This window comes from Neolamprologus multifasciatus, chromosome 20, assembly GCF_963576455.1.
Source record: "Neolamprologus multifasciatus chromosome 20, fNeoMul1.2, whole genome shotgun sequence".
In the NCBI taxonomy this organism is placed as follows: domain Eukaryota; kingdom Metazoa; phylum Chordata; class Actinopteri; order Cichliformes; family Cichlidae; genus Neolamprologus; species Neolamprologus multifasciatus.
This window is the reverse complement of record NC_140458.1, coordinates 10,355,852-10,378,721: the sequence shown is the minus strand read 5'-3', so window position 1 is coordinate 10,378,721 and position 22,870 is coordinate 10,355,852. Positions and strand designations below refer to the sequence as shown.

General features: G+C 36.6%; 1 protein-coding gene and 1 long non-coding RNA gene across 3 annotated transcripts; one reads left to right on the top strand and one right to left on the bottom strand.

Moving 5' to 3' along the window:
* Positions 1-159: 159 nt before the first annotated feature.
* LOC146494463 (immunoglobulin-like and fibronectin type III domain-containing protein 1) lies at positions 160-21,388 on the top strand. 2 transcript variants are annotated; one of them, XM_085146088.1, is made up of 27 exons: positions 160-653; positions 1,159-1,233; positions 2,523-2,582; positions 4,711-4,833; positions 4,977-5,116; positions 5,243-5,342; positions 5,620-5,662; positions 5,798-5,966; positions 7,232-7,433; positions 7,823-8,095; positions 8,208-8,468; positions 8,928-9,032; positions 9,142-9,294; positions 10,080-10,202; positions 10,369-10,485; positions 12,664-12,788; positions 14,177-14,318; positions 14,452-14,745; positions 14,894-15,190; positions 18,866-19,045; positions 19,155-19,283; positions 19,386-19,694; positions 19,941-20,026; positions 20,135-20,327; positions 20,422-20,718; positions 20,806-21,132; positions 21,241-21,388. In XM_085146088.1, exons 2-27 carry the CDS (start codon positions 1,188-1,190, stop codon positions 21,243-21,245), a joined length of 4,299 nt encoding a protein of 1,432 aa, XP_085002214.1. In that variant the 5' UTR covers positions 160-653; positions 1,159-1,187; the 3' UTR covers positions 21,246-21,388. The 2 variants fall into 2 exon arrangements, with proteins under 2 accessions (XP_085002214.1, XP_085002213.1); XM_085146087.1 differs by having other exon boundaries at positions 7,229-7,433.
* Positions 15,158-18,485, bottom strand: LOC146494464 (uncharacterized). The gene is made up of 3 exons (XR_014871571.1): positions 18,010-18,485; positions 17,306-17,380; positions 15,158-17,194 (listed from the first exon to the last, which is right to left on the bottom strand). It is a non-coding gene; the product is annotated as an uncharacterized LOC146494464 (long non-coding RNA).
* Positions 21,389-22,870: the final 1,482 nt, after the last annotated feature.

Genomic DNA, 22,870 nt, shown 5'->3' with positions numbered 1-22,870 from the left:
TACCAGTTACCTGCCAGCCACCACTTAAATGGCTACTTTTATGCAGCTCCTAATACAGTATGGTTAAAATCAGCCTGTGATGACAGCTCAAACTGAAATCTGTTTCTTAAAAAAAACAAAAAACAAACAAACAGTAAAATACATTTTGAACAATTACTTAACTGGAATTAAAATCCCCACTGATACTTTCACTGTGACAGTTACAGGTGTGTGTATCTGTAAGAATCAGAGACTACACATACAAAATGAACTCACCAATCATTTTCTTGTCAGCAGCTGTTCTGTGAAAGATGAGTGTGCTGCCATCAGTAATTACCGCAGTGAGAGATAAACTTCACCACTAACTTGTCATTGGTAGCCCTTCCCTCTCCATTCGGCTATTCATCCTGCCTTACCTCATCCATTGACCCACCAGCTCCCCCGCTCCCTCCACCCACTCCCTCTTAATAATAACCCACCCGCTCTGAGCATCCATCTGCCTAATCAGAAGAAGCCTCTCTTTGACAGTCACTACCAAGGCACAAGCTTGCAGACAGGAAAATCAAACATTTTACCCCCAAAGGATTTAATATCCAGTGAAAACGAGGAGGCAGCAAGTTTATAACGCATCTATAAACCAGTCTCAGTGGGAGTGAACACAGAGCTGTACACAGGTAAAACACCCTTTTCTCTGTTTGTCTGTTTGAGACCATGTGTGACCAAAGCTACATCCTAACGACAGGTTAACCTTCACATCTTTATTATATCCAAGTGGATTTCAGTTTATAAAGTGACAGAAGCTAAACAAGTTGGGTATTTACAGGATGCCCTCCAGGGGAGTATTAGGTTTCTACTGAAGAACAGTGGATCAGAGAGATGGTTTTCAATATTTGTTTGTTTTCTTTTATTGTTTGTTTGATTTTTTTGTATGCTTTTATAATATATGCAAAAGCATCATCTTCCTCATAACATAAGCTGTCATCACTTGTAAAGCAATGCCTAGAAAATATTAACTGGGTATTTTCCCTACAGTACCCCTTAATATAATGTGTTTAGGCTCACGGGTTTAAAGAAATGCACTGGATTATCCTTTCTTATCAAATCAAAGATTATGCAAAATAACACTCTAGTACTCCTAGTACTACTTTTGCATTAATCATATTCACTTTCTATTTCTAGGTTGCTTTTGACAGTTAACACTTGCCAAAATGTGGAAAAGAGGGAAGAGCACGGGGACCACTGCAAACATACAATGTAAAGGACTACAATTCTTACTACTCTTTTGTTTCGCATTACATGTATGCGTCTTAAGAAGAAAAATATCAATCACTATTAGGCACAATACGCCGTCATATTCTCTTGGTATTATTTTTGCAATAGATAAAATGTTCCAAGTGTAAGAGATGGCTTTATTGTATCTAAAGAATTAAATATTTGTTGAATTATTTACAAGCTTAATCTTTGCCAGATTTAGGCCCTCACTTCAGCCAGGAATATTCAAGGCTGTGTTGTATTATTAAAAATTCTCCAAATGCTTAAAGCATTATATAGAAGAAAAAATGTATTTTTATATCCTGAGTGAACGCTTTGACAATAAAGTAGGCCTTTGGGGTAAAACTATTTGGCACCGACTATCTGTTATAAAAGCCTACATTAATCTTTGACACAGGCAAACTTAATTACTGTCTCATATATAGCAAACTGTGCACAAGTTAATTAATCACCAAAAGTGGTGGGAAATGAGCTGTCACTAATCCTGCCAAAACATAACATATTGCTACAGTCAAATAAACAATTAAGAAGGTAGAAAACCACCATATGGTGTACCTACTGATAGATTTATGGCTTTAAAAACACTTTGAAATTCGTAAGCAAAATGAGTAATGCTTAGACTTCAAGACAATAATAGAAAAACTAGAGGAAAACCCCTGGACAAGCCCTGCTTAGCACCAAATAACAGACAGACACAATCAGTGAATAGGTGGTGAACATAGTGGAACATTTAGCAGCTAAAGAGCCAGATATTTCCCTCAGGAGTTGGTACAGAACAGAAAGAGAACTGAAGGAAAGCCAATATTGGATTTTCAGGTGGCAAGAAACAAAACTTAAATAATATGTCGATGTTGTGTTCACAACTTTCTTGCACTGTTACCAGGTGGTGTCACACATGAAAACACTGAAACTACCCACAAGATACACAGAGCAGTTTCTCCATTAAGTTATAAAATGAACTAAGAATTTGTGAGTTTTCTTAACTAACAGACATTTAGCCAGTTAACTAAAAGTCTGTTCTCTAAGGCTTCAAACTGAGGATGAGAAGAAAACATCCCTGGATTAAAGTCGCCTGTCTGCTGCCTTTTACTGTAACTCTCTTAGAGTTTTATTCAGGCCTTTAAGAGTTTTCCTTTTCCACATTATGCCTTACTATGTCTTCAGCTCCTTTTTACTCAATTTCATATGTATACCACCTACTGTCCTACAAGCATAAAGCAGCATTCCCTCATGTATTTGAGACTGATCTAATGTAATTTCTTTTCACCCAGGTTTCTCCCTTGTTCATCAATATATTCAGCGTTTTAATGAGGTGTCTGGAAACAAGACAGGTGAAATGAACACTGTTTTATTTTCTGTCGGACAAACTTACTGCTTTTTTGAGGTTGCAATGCCCTGGAGTGCCATATCAACATAATACTGAGAAAGAGCCATTATGCTGAATAATGGAAAAAACAATGAATAATACATTAGGCATTACTGAATGCTGTGTCTGTTTGTGACCTGTTTTACCTTTGTATTGATAACCTGAAACGCTACCTTGTCAAAGCAGTGACATGTTTGATTGGGTGGCAGCTCTCCTATTTCTGTCCTTGTCATAATAATCATTAATCCCTGGATTAATGTTGTTCTTTACTGACTCCTGTGTGATCCTTTGTCTTTGAACATTCAAAACCTGATAAAGAAATGTTCAGCTGCCAAGCAGGGAGGCAGAGGATCACAGAATTAATTCATGGCCTGATTTTTAAATGACTGAGTGAATTAGTCCATAGTCTAGTACAGAATGTGAGCTGAAGCTGACATTTGATTGTGAAGAGATTCACACTGCACATTTTTTTGACGATAAATTGTCCGAGTCACTATTTTATCTTGAAATATCCGAACATTCCATATATCAAGCTTTTCTGAATGTTATATACACTTATCAGCCACTTAGGTACACTTTTCCAACTGCTTGTTCATGCAAATATCTAATCAGTCAATCACATGGCAGCAACTCAATGCAATTAGGCATGTAGACCTGGTCACTTCATAAACCAAGCATTGGAATGAGGAAGAAAAGACTGGCCTGTGTATTTCAGAAATTGATGAGCTACTGGGATTTTCTCCACACAACCAGGGTTGTATAGGGTTTACTGAGAATGGTCTGAAAAAGAATATATCCAGTGAGCAGCAGTACTTTTGGTGAAAATGCTTTGTTGATGCCAGAGGTCAAATGAGAATGGCTAGACTGCTTCAAGCCATTGTTACAGCTAAGGTATGTAGAAGAATATCTCTGAAGGAAAAAACCATTGCACCTTAAACCAGATGGGCTACAGCAGCAAGAGGACTACATTGGGTGAAACTCCTGCCAGCTAAGAACAACAAACTGAGGCTACAAATCAGACTGGCTCATCAACATAGGAGAGCTGAAGACTTGCTTCTCTGATGAAACTCGGATGGTACTGTATGTGCTGTGGAGGACATTTTCTTGGCACACTGTGGGCCCTTTAGTATCAACTGAGCACAGCCAATCTGAGAATTCTTGCTGACCATGTCGATCCCACAGCCTCCAGCTTCTAGCAGGGTAATGCACCATGTCACAAAGCTCAAGTCATCTCAAACCGATTTCTTAAAAAAAGACAATGAGTTCAATGAGTTGTATTCAAATGGCCTCCACAGTCACCAGATCCCAGTCCAAAAGAGGAACTCTGTGATATGGTCGAATGGGAGATTCACATCATGATGTTCAATCAACAAATTTGCAGCAATTGTGTGATGTTATAATATCATTATAGATCCAAGAGGAATGTTTACAGCAGCTTGTTGAATCTACGTCACAAAGAATTAAAGCACTTTTGAAAGCAAAAGAGGGTCCATGCTGGAGTTTAAAAGGTTTACCTAATAAAGTGGACAGTGAGGGGAATTCTACATGTAAGATATTTAGATTTTGGATGTTAGTCATGTAAAAGAAAAAAATAGGTGTGGACATTGCCTTCAGCTTTGTGAAACTGCTGTTTTCTAAGAGGTTTTTTTGTCCTAATTACCATGTAAAGTACCATTCTAAAGCAAAACACATTTAAGATATCCAAGAAAAACATTATCCTATACAATAATCATGTTCTTTTTCAAGCGATAGATGTTACCGTGAACCATAACCGACAGACAAGACTTTGTACTATTCACATCTCCAAAATTAAGGAACATAAATTGATTACCCTACGTGCTACTAGAGCTGGTATAACTTAGAAAAACTGACAACTAAACCTGGAATCGAAAGCAGTAAGATTTATGCACTGTACTTTCCATTTGCAAAGTTACTGTTGCTGTCAACACACTAATTGTCACTGGGAAAATGTTTGACATTTCTGACATCTGCTGGTAGCAAAAAAGAAATCTGTTTAGTTCAATCAAAACCAGCAAACTCGTGATTAATTCTTACGATTAACTGTTTCTTATTTTTCCCCCCATTTTGTTTAGCTGCTATTCGGAAGAGATCTAAGACCTCTGGAGTGATCATCACGCAGTATTTAGTAAACATGCCAGAGGGAAAAAGCACCCCTGATTTCCAGTGTAAACCAGTGGCAGTAACTATTGAGAAAGGTGGGTGCTTTAAATTATACCTGACCATTAAAACTGATGCATTAGTGAAATATATTGTTGCTTTTAGTTTCAGCAATATCTTTCATATTATTAAACAGAACTCAAATTATAGATGTAAAGCTTATAAAAGACATGTCTTTTAGGAAAATTAGCTGTTTTCAAGGCTGTGGTGACAGGGGATCCAAAACCAGATGTGTCATGGAGAAGAGCTAAGGGAACTCTTTCAGATAAGGAAAAATTTCAGACTAAATATGATGAATCAACTGAAGAGCATATATTAGAGGTGAGTGAATAAATTATTCCACATGAAGATCTTGAAGTATTTAGTACTGATACTATTTTTTTCTCATGAATGTATTGATCTATAATGTATTTGTATGTGAATTGACACATAAATGAATATTTCCAGATTCACAAAGTGTCTGTTGCAGAAACAGATACATACAAATGCTTTGCTGCAAACGAATATGGAAAAGCTGTCTGCACAACAACATTAACTGTGACTGAGGGTAAGATGCCCATTAAATACTTTTAAAGATGATTCTGTACTTTCTTTCTTTTAGTGTGCATTTGGGAGAGTTTTTCTATTGGTGGAGTGCTCTTGTAGATTTTAACATTTCTTATTATTTAAGCTTATAATGACAGACACTGAAAAACAAGACAAACACTGTAGGTCTAAGGGCCTAGTTCTGTTATTTTTTTTATTACAAAAATGATATAGGACTCAATGTGTATTTAAACTGGTATTTATCTAAATAAAACTTGAATTTCATTTGCTATTTTCAGCTTCAACAAATCCAGCAGATTTCAGAAAACTGCTGAAGAAGAGGTAAGAACTGTAACCTATTAACCTACTTTTTAAAAGAGGACATTTCTGCAAGAGTATGTAAGGATTAATTTACTAACTGATCCTTTTTTTTGACAGTTGAATACATTACATTTAATATTTTCCTGTTATCTTCAGTAAAGTAGCAGCAGATGGAGAATCTGATGAAAGGTTCTGGGATGCTATGTTAAAAGCTGACAGGAACGACTATGAGCGCATCTGTTCAGAATTTGGTGTTAAAGACTTACATTTGATTCTCAAGAAACTGGACGAAAAGAAGAAGGAGAGATCACAAAATAAGAGGAAGGTATAAAAACACCCAACTCTCACACTGGATACAATATCTTAATCTCTAAACCTCAGAATTAATAAGTAAATTCTTGATGTGTCAGTCAATTATTATTTGACTCAGCTGCTGATGAAGCATTCTTTCTGAATACTCACCAAGCTCATACTGTGCATTGCAACAATATGTTGATAGCTCAAATGCAAATATGACATCAGCACAATAACTACTGACTACACTCAATATCCACTTTATTAGGTACCTTACTAGTATCAAGTTGGAGCCCATTGTACCCTCTGAATTATTCATGACATAGAATCAACAGCATGCTGCAGACATTCCTCAGAGATTATATAGCATTGGATTTGCTGCACATTTTTTCGGGCTGCACACCCATGAAACAAATCTCCCATTCCACCACATCTCAAAGGTTGTCTATTGGATTGACATCGGGTGACTTTGGAGGCCATTTGAGTAAAGTGAATTCACTGTCATGTTCAAGAAACCAGGCTGAGATGATCCGTGCTTTGTGACAAAGCCTGTTATCCTGCTAGAAACAGATGTTAAAAGAGTGGTAAACTGCAGTCATAAAGGTATGGACATGGTAGGTTGTAGCATTTAAAGAATGGCTCATTTGTACTAAGAGCCCCAAAGTACACCAAGAAAATGCCCCCTTCACACCATTACACCATCACCACCCTGAAAAACATGAATCAGCGCTCTCATGCTTTGAAAATCTGATCCTACCATCTGAATGCTGCAGCAGAAATTGAGACTCATCAGAAGAAGTAACCTTTTTCCGATTTTCTATTGTTAAACTTTGCATTAACCAAGGGCCAAACATCATTACCTAATAAAGTGAGTGTATACATTTAGCCATAGGCATATATCATCTTTTTAATTGTTCATATTATTAACTGCATTCCTTTCACTTCTGAGATCTCTTCATTTAGGACCAAAAAAGTAAGAAAATAAAAATAAATGCTTGTATAAATTTCCTAAAATAGTAACCAACAATCCCTGTACTGTGTGTAAGTACTGTAAGTAATATACAAAGCAGTGAATGTGTCAGAAATACGCTGGAGCTGTGATTTCAAAACAACAACTGAAAAATGTTGATAATTTTGACTTTCATTAAAAACACATAATACATGCAAGTTCCGTAGTCCTTGATGAAAGAGTGCTTCCAGCACAGTGTACTTTTCCATTTTTATAGAAGTCGTATCATTATACCATATTGCTATTCATCATGACATGAAGGTTCTTTTTTTCTGTGTACCTAGCAGGATGATATAATTCCCTATGATGAAAATGAAACAGAGAAACACAGTCTAAAGAGTGTTGGAAGGACAAAGAATTTCTCTATTGATGGCCTGATGCAAAAGGACACAGAGCTTTGTAAGGGGGATATTCAAGAGGCCAACCTTCGAAATGCAGGGCTGCCTCAAATGGATCCTGAAAAGTTCATACTCCCTGCAGAGTTTAAATGTAGGTTTAAAAACCAGCTATGGCTAGACCTGGAAAAAAAAGACAGTCTTCAGAACATAAGCATTTGGACATTTGCATATTGTTTTTGTTGTACATTCGACTTTAAATGAAATAATGTGCATATACTATATGCTAAAGCTTGTATAAATTTACTCACTAGCCCATAAGCAGACAGTAGCCATTATATTTATCATGTAACATAACTTTAACAGCTGACACTGAATGTACTGAACCACACAATCATGTCCAAATAATAGTCTTGCTGTTCCAGTACTAAGTATACAATGTTCTCTACATTCTCTAATTGAATAGAAGATGACCAATACTGATGATACATATATTATATCAAAAAGAAAATCACATGAATATAATATTTTACTTTTTTGTAGTTTCCAAAGTCGACTTTGTGATCAAAATTCAAGAGATTAAAGCTGAAGAAAGGGAGGATGCTTTGTTTGAGTGTGTCCTGACACACCCGCTACCTAACATCACATGGATGGGCAAAGGCAACATCCTGGAGGATGGAGAAAAATATAATTTAACTATGTCAGACCACAAACTCATCCATAGGCTCCTCATCAAGGACTGCCAGATGCTGGACAAAGGCATCTATTCCGCTGTGGTTGGCAATATATCCTGCAATGCCTGGTTGGTTGTGGAAGGTATCACTGTATAACATTACCTTAACCATTGCTATTTTCATATTATTATCATCATTATTATTATTACTATTATTATTAGATAACTAATTACGTTGTACTTCTAACTTTTAAGCTGACAGTAATCCTGCACCTGGTGGTGAGAGGAGACCCCGTAAAACTACTGTGGCTCGTGGAGCACCGACTGACATTGAGAAAGTGGCCCAAGAGCAGCAACTAAAAATACAAGGGGAGATGGAGAAGCTCTTGGCAGCAGTAAATGCAAAATACGGAGCAGGACATATAACCGATAAACTATCTTTAGAAGAACTGACATTAGAAGAACTGACTTTAATCTTAAGCACAGGTGGAAAACACAGTCAAGTTACTGGACAAGGTAAAAACATGTATCTCTGACTCTGCCAGTACCCTCCCTGTCCTTTGGAGCAAAAACTCAACAAAATCTATTATCTCCTTAAAATTAACTCCATTAAACTGTCCTATCACTCCTATCAGTCCCATATTCTGTCTCACCCTTCACGTCTTACCAAAGCATTTCTACTACCAGCACTGCAGTGAATAGGCAGTGTGGCTAAAACTGTGCTGATGATAAAACATGCACGCTTACTGCTACTTGTTTCAAAAGATTAACGGAGTGGATTAACTTGTGTCATTCCTGGCTAATATTTGGTTACCCAACTATGAGCCATCTTTTATTTTTCAGTGGCATTAAGTATGACATAGTTGCTTACTGGTACTGGTGCAGGCTGGAAATTAAATAAATCTTCTTTGAGAAAAAATATTTTTAAAAGACTTTCGACTTTAAAAATCATCATTTTTTATTTCTAACTGGTAGGTGAAAATCAAGAAGATCATTCTGAGGAGACTAAGAACTTCACTGGACGTGCAACTAAATCAAAATACCTAAAACAAAGTCGTGACTCAGAAATCGGAGTAATTGGTAAGAAACATACAAAGCAGTGCGTGTGTCCATTCCCTTGTTATAGACAGAAAAGTCTAAATATGTAAATAAATATTTTGATCTTTAATCCTGTTTTGTGTCTGTCCAGAGTCAACTGACAGATTTATGGATGCAGATCAGTCTCAAATGCTTACCATTAGTCAACAAGAGCTGGGGGAATCTGATAGAAACAATAACTCCACTGGGTCTGTCAAAAAACAAATGAAAAGAAAGAAAGTCCAATGGAAACAACAAACATCTGGTAAGGACTAAATGACTGCATGAAAATGCACCATATCTTATTCAAGATTATACTTATGTGTATTAGATATAAATATGTAGATATAAATTATAAAACACTTTTCAACTCCACTTAAGCACTCAAAGCACTTTATACAGCATACCCCATTTACCTATTCCCACCCATTCATACAGGCACTTTTTCCTGCACCTGATGTTTTGTACCTAACATTCACACACATTCATAATCTGATGAATACATCAGATCGCAACTTGGGGTTCAGTATGTTATCCATCATGCAGAGTGGAGCAGCCAAGAATCTAAGCATCAACTTTCCTCTTGAGCCACAGCAACCCCAATACACTGATGTACAGATGGAAAAACTGTTTGTTGCTATATTATTGTCAGTTTTTGTGCAATATTGAATTACAAAATGCATTTTCTTCCATTTGTATTTTTTTTTTTAACAAAATGTAACCAATATGTATCTGATGCTTTTGTTTCAAACCCTTACAAAGTTTTGGGCCATTTCTATTTGCACTATTTGTAAATTATAGTCGTGAATTATTATTGTAAAACAGTTTAAGTAAGTTTAAGTAATATTGCACCATGAGAATTGCTGTCAAAGCTTCACATGACACAGTTAGCATAGAAGCTTTATCTTCAATAGTGTAAAAATTCAGAAAGATGTCCCTTAGCACTTTTTAAATTAAATTTTTCTTAATTAATCAAAGAAAACAAAATGCAGCAGAGTTCAAAACTTTAAAATTCACTGGATAAAGTTGTGCATGTAATACCTGACACAGATCCAAAAGAACTAACAAGTGAAAACGAATCAAGTGGCTATGATGAGGATGAAGACGCTACTGACCAGGACAAGCACACAATTTCTCCAAAGCAAGACCAAAAGCCAAAGGATGCACTCGATGGTAAGGGAGCACAATTAGTGTGGTATTGCAAGGGGAATTTGTATGATTCAATTTCCTCCATGAGGAAACTCAAGGATATATTCCTGGATATATGTTTTGCTTAAAACCATATATGGTATGATTTTGAAAGAACTTTTCTAGCTGAGAGAAGATTTTTATTTTAAAGGTGAAAGTGCATGTCTGAAAGATGACATTAGGTGTGACGAGACCAAGGATGAGACTGAATCTTCAACACATATGAGGCGTAAAAGACACGCCCCTCCGATCGAAGAGTTGGTGGTTGGTAAGTTGGAGACAAAAAATTCTTCTACACCAGGAGGGTTTTTCTTTTTTGTTTTTTGATGTTTTTTTTAATTAATTATCTGTTTAACTAAACTGATTAACACTTAAACATGTTCAATTCAATTAGCTGAATTATTCCACTTTATTTCTGTCTTATTAACACAGACATGACTACCTTTACCTGCATAAACATACCTGAACAACATTCTGCACTTGTTGATAGATAGTGAAAGAAACATTAAAGTCTCAGCTATTTATTTGTGGATGGAAAAGAAAAAAATAAAATAAAATAAAACTATTATATTAAACTAAACTAAAACTAAACTAAAATGATCTACAGATAGAAAAGACTTCTTGTTGTAAGATTTTGCATTTATAATTTATTTCATCTACCAATATCCAGAATCCATTAAAGTGTATTGACTGGTGTCACACTTCATAATCTATGGGACAGTATTATCCTTGTTCGGAACAATTTGGCTCAACCTTAAGCATTTTCCAACATAAGAGCATAACTCTGATCCTTCAACCTTTTCTCAGTTTATATTAGCTTCAGGTAGTTAATATTTAGTCTTATCTCCAACTCAAGTAGTTTATCCAACAAAGTTTTATTCCTCATCTCTGGAATTCATATCTTTAATTTGCAGAGAAAAGGCATCTAGCTGAGATACTTGTATCTTAGCTTGTGACACTCTTTCAGTGCAATATTTAATCTCCTTATTTATTTCTGCTTTGATTTCCATTTCCATCCACTTCTGAAGAAAAACTCAGACTTGTAGATATTCATTGTTAGCAGTACTGTGTATAAATCCAATATTTGGATCAATTGGAACTCTAAAAGCTAGAGCCCAGTCTATGAAGAATCCAATGAAAAAACAGTAACATTGGCACCATTTTACTAAGAAAAGCTCTGTGTGACGCAAAAACACTTTATAAACAAGACTATGAAAATCTCTCTCTTAGATACCAGTATATTGATATATTAAATAACAAGAAGCACTCCACTATGCCAAGGCAGCTTACTCTCTGATCAGCAATTTCGTATGTAGTCATTTAGTTTTCTTTGTTGTTTTTAAATGTACTTTAAGAAGTGTGTAATGTGGTAAAAAAAAAAAATAATAACATTTTGGAAAATATTGTCACTTTGCCCTTTAGATCAGTCTATTGACCTTGCAGTGGAAGTCGGAGTTTAATGTAAGATTATATTTTAAATCTCTATATTTTGCCCCTTACATATGTTTACAATATACACCATGATTGTAAGAACTATATTTTATTAGTTATATGGCTTCTTGTCAATTTTTGACTAATAAATCACTACATTAATCTTGAAGAACTTGGTGGATGCAAGTGAAATTTTAATGCAACATGATCCTACTCTGAACTCGAACGAACAGAAAGAATGTTACACGCGCACATAAATGCTACTAAAAACACAACCTCCTAGGCAAAGGTAAAAAAAAGGGATCATATAATCCAAACCTATATATAACCTCAGTTTACTTTAGAAATGTACATATTGCATACAGTTAAATCAAGAAAGTGGTAATAAGGAATATTTTAAGTATATTTGAATGCAGCAATAGGCTTGCATTATTTAGTAAGAAGCTAAAAATATTGCTTATATTGGAGTTTTCTCTGTGTCCAAGATATTATGCTGTATTCCCACAGCAGGGAGTTTCCGTGGGAGTAAAACTGCACCGATAAATTAGATCAATTGTTTAGTCATTTTAATTTTTTTATGTAACAGATCTGTATCTGGCCAAAAACAGGAAAGTCAAATTTCTTTTACCAAAAGAACACTCTTTTAACAAGGTTAAAAAAATTTACACAAGACGGTTTAAAGGTTTAAATTGGACCAGTTACATTAAAACAAAATCAACATCAAAATTATTACTTAAAAATTCACTGGATAAAGATCCAAAAGAACTAGCAAGTGAAAATGAATCAAGTTGCTATGATGAGGATGAAGATGCTACTGACCAGGACAAGCACACAATTATATTAAACTAAACTAAAACTAAACTAAAATGATCTACAGATAGAAAAGACTTCTTGTTGTAAGATTTTGTATTTATAATTTATTTCATCTACCAATATCCAAAATCCATTAAAGTGTATTGACTGGTGTCACACTTCATGTCCAAGATTTTCCAAAAATCATTTTAACTGTTCTTAGATCCAGGGGTTCAGTTCATCTGTGGTTTGACTGATGTCAGTGCGATCATCAATGAGATCGCTGAGTTAACATGTAAGCTTAGCAGTGAAGACTGTGAAGGAGTCTGGTTCAGAGATGGCAAACAGGTTAGTCAAACAAACATATACACATTATATTTCTGTTCTGGTACAGTTCTGTGTTCACCCACACACCCAAGTTACTGTGACAGTGGATCAATAAATTTTCATACCATGCCTAACGAATTCATAACTGAGAAAAAAAGAAAACACTTTTTTAAAAAGTAGCATTAGGGTCATTGCATTCATTTGGACAGTTACATTTTTTGGCAAACACTGTGATTGTCCTGAGACTTGTGGTTTAGTTCTTTAGAATTCTGAGATACTGTCCTTGTGTTCAGATTCTTGAGAGCCTCTGAGTTTATATTTATATTTACATTTATTGGTTCTTGTTCATCCCTGTTAGATCCTCTTCTTTTCCAGTCTGTTCTAGTATTTTCTCTGTCTTCGTATCTCCTGAATGAAGTCAGAAACTCTCATAGTGTGAGAGTTTCCATCTGCCTGTTTATCAGTCAGTCTGTTCAGCATTTTGTTAGTCAGTTTGTTGCAAGCTTGCAACAAACTGACTAACAAAATGCTGTGCATTGAAGTGCAAACTTTTAGCTTTGCAGTAGCTTTGCCTATAGCCTTTATAGAGCATCAAAGATATTTGGACAATTCACCAACAAGCGGTTTCATAGCCAGATGGGGCTTGTTCCTACATTTTCTGTGACAAAATAAGCATATAAAAGATCTGGAGTTAATTTCAAGTGTTAAAGTTGCATTTGACAGGTGCAACAAGGTGCAACAAGGTGCAAACCACTGGTTACGCTGAAGAACAAGAACACCAGATAAGACTGAAACCATCTAAAAGAGTTTAGGTGGGAAACACAGCTTTTGGTGATACCCCTCTAAACTTCAGGATAGGATGGGATATTTATCCAACTATTCTTATATTTTTACCTGTGGTAGTTAATTTTGAGTATCTGAAATAAGCTGACTATATATAAAAACAGTAATTCCAAAACACAATGCAACATTTTGCTGAACCTCTTAAATTAATGGTGGAAGTCTCTACTTAAATGACATCTTGATTTAAAATCTACTTTGGTGGTGTACAGAGGCAAAATTACAAACACTGTCAGTGTCCAAATTCTCATGGACCTAACTGTATGTAAATGTAGCACTCTGTCACTCGCTAACGTTTGATTCTTTATTGATGTATTTTTAATTTTTTAAAAGCTCAAAACTGACATTTAAAAAATAAAGAGTGTCTTTACTGATGTCTGAAAATCATCACCGGTTTCACTGAACAGCTGTTCATCTTTAATTTACTTCAAATCTTTTGCCAGTGTTCAAGTACTTTGGGCCCATGTGGGAGACAAACACAGCTGGACAAGCCCCCTTTGAAAACCTAATTTTTTAACAGGTTTTGCTTCATTTCTTTACTTTTAACTCTTTGCACTTTTTCCTATCAGATATTCCAAGATGAAAGTTTCTCTATAACTAAAGATGGGCCAATTCATAAATTGGTCATAAGCAAGTGCACGGAAGAGCACTCTGGAAAATACCGTTTTGAGGCAGATGGCCGTAAAACAGAGGCAATGATAAATGTCAAAGGTTTGAGAACTGCTCATTAAAGCATGACATTTTGCAAACTGTAAATGGAAAATGTACAGCCATACTAATAAAGAAATGTTGAAGCAGATCACGGATAACATAATACTTCTCCAACTCCTAAAACCTTCTTTAGATCCTCCCAGGTTTGACCTTGAAGACCTCAGTGCTTTTACTGAGCCAAAGACAGTTAAAGTGGGGCACAACGCCATCTTCAAATTGCATTTTCTTGGACACAAACCCATAAAGATTCAATGGTTCAGAGAAGGAGAAGAGCTCCAAGATGACAACAATACAAGGATAGAAAAATCTGCAAGCCACAGCCGGTTGCTTCTGAGCAGATGCCAGAGGAAGGACACAGGAGAGATCAAGATCAAGCTAAAAAATGAACACGGCTTCACTGAGGCACTCTCACGGCTTATTGTGCTTGGTGAGTGAATTATGGACAATGCAGAAGTTGAACAGATAAATATAGGTTTCAAAGTCCTGTGATTATTAGTTCTACGTAAATACTGTCTCTATTATGAACATTGTAAATTTATTTCCATACTTTCTATAAAACTTTATTGCTGTTTCAGACAAACCAACCCCACCTCTGGGTCCTGCAGAGGTAACAGAGAGCTCAGCTACATGTATTGAATTTAGATGGCGCCCTCCAAAGGATGATGGTGGCTCCCCAGTGATTAACTACATATTGGAGCGTCAGCAAGTGGGGCGAAACACCTGGAAGAAAATAGGGGAAATACCAGGTGTGTCCAGTTACCGAGACGCAGGCGTAGAGCGAGGGCGGAAATACTGTTACCGCATCCGAGCAGTGACTGCAGAAGGCACAAGCGAAGTTATGGAAACTGAGGAAATGCAAGCTGGCACACTTGGTAAGCAAAGCTGACTACTCACCAAGCTCAATCACACAGAAATAACAGAATGCAAACTTCATATATTGATTTTTATTGTGGGATTCATTTGACTTCAACAGAAAAGGAAGCTTTTCATTATGAAATGCCAAATAGACGACCTTGTACCTTGTGACTGCTCACTGTCACCAGTTTTCAAAAAGGTTTAAAAATCTGCCAGTCAAAACTTCAGGTTGCTGACATACAGTTAAAAACCAAATGTGATCTCCCAATCAGTTTGCTTGTAAGATATATACAGTGTATATGTGATGATGGCACATAGGCTACAAAGTGGGTAGACTACACAGTGGGTAACTATAAAACGGTTAAAACAAGCATTCTCTCTCTTATAGCTCACAGCTAAAACATAACACACACAAACCACTGCACAGCATAATGCAAAGAAAGTACTTACTGTTTGCAGATCTGCTTGAAAAATACTTCAAAGTGTCCCTCTGGACCATCTGTCTGTACAGCTTTGAAGAAATAACAGCTAGACTTGTCATTTTTGACAAGCCTGAAATGGTCCTCACCTGAATCCAGTTATTCTCACCAGCTGTTAAAACTAAGCATTTTTTTTTTAAATTTATAAAACATGATCCTGGCAGTGTAGCCACATGACCAGCCTTTTCAGTCCTTTTCAGATTTAAACTCAAATTCATGTCTTTTTAATAATTTCCCCTGTTAAAAACCTGCTAATTTATGAGGTAGTTAATTATTTCTCAAGGTTGAACCCAAAAATCTGAACACCATTCTGTGTTTTCTCCAGTGGCTTGTGTTTGATTAGCTTGCAATTGTAGCTAATACAAATAGTAAGAAAATAAAAAGTAGCTCTTTGGAGGATGTTTCAATTTTTGTGTATAGCTAAAGCTGAACATTGTGCTATATTAACATTATGATAAAATAATATCACTAGATGGGAATACAAACTTTAGTCTTTTTTAAATTCTAATTATACTCAGCTTGAATCTGAATTTAAAAAAAAAAAAAACGTTGCCTACATTGTAGACGGTGACTTTGCCTCTAAACAGTTAAATGTGTACACTTCCCACTGTACACAGAGGGATTCCACAGGTGGGGGACCCCTAAAATTGGCTGTAATGGCTCATTGTGGAGAAAAGAATCATAACTCACAATAATTTCTATTGAGAGTTCCAGTAGATTTTCTTAATATGCAGGTTGTGATCAGCTGACTTGCTGCTCTGTGTGGAGTTATACAACTAAATTCAGATGTCAGCAGATGTTTTGTGAGTTGTCCTGGCTGATTTCCACGAGAGCCTCGAGAGCCGGTGTCCTACAGGTTTTAGATGTGTCCTTGATCCAACACAGCTGATTTAAATGGCTAAATTACCTCCTCAACATGTCTTGAAGTTCTCCAAAGGCCTGGTAAAGAACTAATCGTTTGATTCAGGCGTGTTGACCCAGTGTGAGTTCTAAAACCTGCAGGACACCAGCTCTTGTGGCATGGAGTTCCCTACCACTGCTCTACACTGACAGTACACTGTTTATGCTCTCTTTTTTCTAGACGCTACAAAGTTGGTATGAAGGTGGAATTTAGTTAATGAATCTAAGCATCATCTGCTAAAACTCATCTACAATTCTCTGCTATACTTGATCTAACCTTACTCTGGCCATGAAACCAGCATAAAACCGACCATGAAACCACAGCCATTGTGCACCATTCACACACTTTTCCTTACTTTAAATCCACTACACTGCAAAGCATTTTCATACAACCTTTAAAATAACACTTAGTCTGTCTCAATTTGATTTGCAGCATTTCACAATATTAAAAAAAAAATCCCATGTACTGACCCAAATATCTGATATAAAAACATGACTTAAATGTAAGCTTTACATTTCCAGTTTTTACAATAGCACTGAGCAGTTCTTACCTTTAATCTAACCTCTCTTCTTTCTCTCCTGTCCTGTCTTTCTTATGTTCCTCCATCTCTGAGTGAAGTTAGCTCTCTTTCTTTTTTCTCCCTGTGAAATACAGCAGCCGGACCTTTAGCTAGCAACACACTTTGTTGCTAAACTGCACACAAACAGTTTGTGTGTTTCCTTAGCTTACAGAAACGCTGCATTTGAATTTACCTGTGTCACTCCCTCTATGCTCGCTGATCTTCTGTAGGGCGAGTTAGATGCTTAAGGACCGCAACTTACGGACACCTGGAGTGGTTCCAATGTTTTCACACACAAAAAAGAAAGAAAAATATACTGACTTTGGCACACGTCATATCTCTTTACGCGACATCCTCTGGTGATTAATAAACAAACTGCCATTGATGTTTTTCTGTGACTTGTTTCTGTTTTTACTCTGAAATCGGTTTGATGTTTTTTCGAAATAACAACTGACCCAAATGCTTTAAAACAAAAGTAACGAGCCTGTTTTGAAAATGTAAGGAGTACAAGTACAGACACTTAAAAAATGTAGGGAGTTAAAGTAACAAAAAAAAACCCTACTCAAGTAAAGTACATATACCTGAAAATTGTACCTAGTACAGTAACAAAGTATTTGTACTTCTTTACTCCCACCTATGGACTTAAGCTCGCCTGTTTTCTGTATTTCATAGAGGAATTTTAATGACACATGAAGTTATAGCTTAGGCTTTAGCTTAAAACAGATAGCTAAACAAGCATCTATTTTATCAGTTTCCGGTCCTAAAAGACTCAAAAGTGTTTTTATACTAGTGGAATAATTTAGTGGCATAAGTAGCTTGTATCAATGCAAATGATTTTATAGTTAATTATAGAAAATACAGGCACGAGTACATATAACCAGCCACAACAAATTTTACCAGTGAATTTCTGTCCCTGTGTGCCTGGAATGGAGGCTTGTTTTCCGTCAGAGCAGCCTGGAAAACACTCTTCCCCTACAGTGTAACAACGAGCTAACAGGACCCTGAAACTGATGCAGCTAATCTAAGCAGCAAACGTCATTATTTAGATCTGCTCTGCCTCTCTGTGGCATGTCCAAAACATGGTTCAAAATGCATCAACCGGTAGGAAAGCGGCGTTACTGCCCCCTACTGTGCTTTACTGGCCATATTCTCCTTTCTTAATGAATCAAGTGATGCGCAGTAAACAACTACTCTTTTCATTATTAACCATTACTTATGTCTAGGAGGATATGTAGTTGGCTCAGATTGCCTGTTTGTGTGTCTGTTTGTTAGTGGTATTACTGAAAAAGTTATGAGGTTTCCATGAAATTTTTACCAGTGATGGGGCTTGGCACAACTTAACGTTGGGATCCATCTGGATTACAGTCCACATCCAGGAATTTTTGGGACAGTTTACCACCGAGAGAGAAACCTAGATAGGATGATATACATATATGATATACATATACTGCCTTGTGAAAATAAGAGACATTTTTAGCATTGGAGGAGGTGTGAAGCCTGGTGTTGTAAACTAAATTAACTTATCAATTATCAGTTTAGATGTTAATCATTTCAGCATAGTACACGTTGATAAATGAACATACATAGCTAAAACATTAACGTTTATATGTGCACTTATTGTTTTATCTACATAAATTACAGTGCTCTGATTCATGGCTACTTCTTCATTTTGGTCTCAAGTAACAAAAAAAGCTATTTTTTTTCTGATTGTAACCATTACCAGCACAATCTATTTCGTTTCTGCATTTTTCAGCCTTCCCTGGCCCTCCAGCACCTCCAAAAGTGGTCAGCGCTTTTGATGACTGTATAAATCTTTCATGGGCTCCTCCAAGTAACACAGGAGGTTCACGTATCTTGGGCTATATTTTGGAGAAACGAAAGAAGGGAAGTAATCTCTGGTCTGTTGTAAATGCCAATGATGAGCTCATAAAAGGTGAGTATTTTTTAACTTACCTCAGTTTAATCTGATGGACCTGATGACATTAGAGCATAACAGGACTCTTTTTGCTGTTGTTTTTCTCCCTTCCTCTCTTTCTGTAAAGAAAAGAAATATGCAGTGAAGGATGTTGTTGCGGGTATGGAATATGAATTCAGAGTTACTGCCATAAATCTCTCAGGAGCAGGCGAATTTAGCAGCCCTTCAGATTTTGTTTTTGCACGAGATCCTAAGAGTAAGTGTTGCAACTGTTCTACATGAAACAAAAGACTAAAAAAATGTATTAACAAGTATCGCTTAGTCAAAACTTAAATATCTGATGTTTGAACTACACCAGAGCCTCCTGGTAAAGTTACAGGCCTTAAGGTGACAGAAACCTCCTACAACCACTTGGTCCTAACTTGGACAAAACCAGAAGACAAACCAGGCATACAGGATGAAGCAAGAGGGTATTTTGTTGAGATTCGGCGAGCAGATTACATCGAATGGTCCCGCTGTAATAGCACCCCCATCATTATGACTTCCTTCAGTGTGAAAGGCCTGAAATCCATGGACATGTACTGGGTAAGAGTGATTGCCATTAATGATGGAGGAGAGAGTGAGCCCGAGGAGCTGCCCAACTATGTACTGGCAATGCCCTCACCAGGTATGTCAACAACTTAGATATTTCAGATTCTGTTGGTTTGTTGCTGCTAAGAATGATTATTTTTTTAAAATAAAACTTTTTAACCCCCGCCCCCCCCAAAAAAAAAAAAAAAAAATCCACTCTTTCTTGGTAGAATACAACATTCTGTGATGATTTATCTTTGCTTATATAGTTTACAATATGGTACAAAACCTATTTTTAAATTGTTTTTTATTCATTTATTTATTTATTTTGCCACCACTACAGTGAGGCCAAGATTCACAAACAACAAGATGAAGAGTTTCTTTGTGGTGCGGGCAGGAAACTCTGTCAGGATCACAGTCAATTTTGAGGTGAGAATTATATTTCAGCTTTATAATCAGAAAAACCCTGGTTTCAAAAAACAAAAGGCAATAAAAGAAAACGTTGAAGATATTCCTTTTTTTTTTTTTTTTAAACAGGCTTCTCCTCTGCCAGCAATTATCTGGCTAAAGGATAATGTGCCAGTTACAAAGCGGATCACAATCAGTAACTCTGATGGCTCCTCCCAGTTGCTGATTCCTTCTTCTGAGCGCTCTGATTCCGGCATCTACTCCATTTTGGTGAAAAATCTCGTAGGGCAGGAAACATTAAGTGCAGAAGTCAGGGTCACAGGTAAAATAAAACTAAAATTGTATACTCGTTTTCTTTTGCAACATCTTTTCGTAACAAAAGCTGATGGATCTGATGAAAGTAAAACTGTTCGCAGATGATCCAAAACCGCCTGGACCAGTAGAACTGGAAGAAAATGTGTCTGGTACTGTGACAGTAATCTGGGAACCTTCTCCTGATGAGAAGCGTGATGACCGTCTCCACTACACCGTGTCCAAACTGGACTGTACCAAGCGTTCATGGGTCACAGTGGCTGACAGGCTCTTCAATAACAAGTTCACAGTCTGCAATATCATGCATGGAAGGGAATATCATTTCCGGGTCTATGCCAAAAACGACATGGGCATATCTGCACCCTCTGAGTCACCAACCTGGGGGGTGGAGAAGAAGAAAGGTGTGTTTGTCATCTCAAACAATCTTAAAGTCCAAATACTCTCTTTTTAAGAAAAAAAATGATCATACTGTGTCTGCTCTTTCATAGAAAAGTTTCTAGTAAGTGTACCAACCATGAAGGACTGTGATTTGCGGTGTGCCCCATCCTTCATTGTTCCACTGAAGCTGCACACTGCACCCAAAGGTTATGAATGCTATATGAGCTGTGCAGTGAAAGGAAACCCCAAACCTCGCATAACATGGTATCGAAATCACATCAGTCTAAACACTAATACCAACTATTACATCTCCAACACCTGTGGAGTTTGCACCATGTTAATCCTCCGCGTGGGTCCCAAAGACATGGGAGAGTACAGCGTCATTGCAGAGAACAGCTTGGGACGAGACGAATGCTCCACCATCCTTAATGTCAGAGGTGAGAAGAAAATATACTGGCTGTATTTACAGTGAGGGTTAGTTGGGGGGGGGGGGGGGGGGGGGGGTAGTAAAGGTCAATAAATCTGTATCTCTTTCTCTCACACAGAGTGAAGACATGGGAGATGCCAGTACTGTGTGAGCAACATTTATTTGAAAGATCAGCTGTGTAGCACAGGATGATTGGCAAGATTGTGCTCTTGTTTACTGAGTTGGTACTAAAATAAAAATAAATAAATAAATACATTTAAAAAAAATTACATTTGTTTATGGTGCGACAAGGTTTCCTGTTTGTTTTTGGTCGTGTGTGTGTGAATGTGAGAGTGAATGAATAATGGCATTGTAAAGCGCTTTGGGTGCCTTGAAAAGCGCTATATAAATCCAATCCATTATTATTATTATTATTATTATCATGATTTAAAGAGTCTTGGTTGAGCCCTTAATCCAGTAACCTGCAGAATACCCATCACATATTAGATCAGTTGATGAATCATCTGAACAAATATTTGAGAGTTATTTGTAAAAATGGCTATAATTTATTGCAGGCATACACTTTAAATACTACAGCAGTGGTACAATCAGAATGTTTGTCAAAAAGCCCCGCAAAGAAATGTGTATTGTATTATTTACTACACATATAATCCCCTGATAGGTACTGTGAGCCAAAATTTCTTTATGTCATATTTTGTAAAAGGAATTAATAAATAAAAAAATATGATGGAAACGTTTAAGTGGACAGGAAATATGTATTTATACGTATAAAGGCTAAATTATACCATGGAGCCATGCTCTCAAAAACTGTCATAGCTTTAATACTGTTGGTGAAGATGGCTTTAAGAAAGAAGTGTTTACAGTTAATTTTTAGAAGATGTTTAGCGCCATCTTGTGTCAGTACAGAATGTCAACGGATTGGTTGGTGCTGGCTAATAGATTGATACTGTTGTTGTTGTTGTTATCGTCATCATTATTATTAGCTTAGTAAACTAGAAACAGAACCAATAACCAATAATAATAAATCAATGAGACTAAAACCAAAAATCATTCTAAGAGAATCATTTTGTATACTGTCCCTGGCTGCAACAATGCGTTTTATGTTTAAAACAAAAAGGGATAAACTAAGTGGTTCCTTGTTGTTGGGCTAACTGCACCGAAACGGAAAATCCACCTGTTAGCGGTAATGTTAGTGTTTGTAAAATACGTTATAAATGAGAACAGTGTTTGTCAACCGGTTTTACTGTTCCCTATAGTTTTTAATTGTCAAACATTATTGAAGGCATATGTTTGGATGGACCATGGGTGTTTAGTAGCTCTGCTAAGAAAAACAACAAGAATAGTTATAGGGGAAAACGTGAGAGACGGGAAGACAAAAGACAACACGAAGGACAAAAATAAATGTAGAAATGAAGTATCAGCTGAAAAGGAAACATAACATTCAAAAATGGAGCTGGACCGTTAAACTAACGAGGAAGACTTAAACAAAGCAGCAAAGACCAAGAAAATGTTGACATTTTAGAAACTGAAGGTGACCTTTACTGCAAAGGGGAATTTTACAGAGTCAGAGAGTGACACTGAACATGGCCTTTCCAAAGTAACAGTTTATATTACACTTTCAATATAAAAGAAAATTAATTGTACTTAATGGATATTTTCTTATGGCACCCTTTCGTTAAATACTACAGTGAGTCTGGTCCACAGTGGAAACGCGCAGACCTGCCATTTACACTTATGGCTTCTGAAGC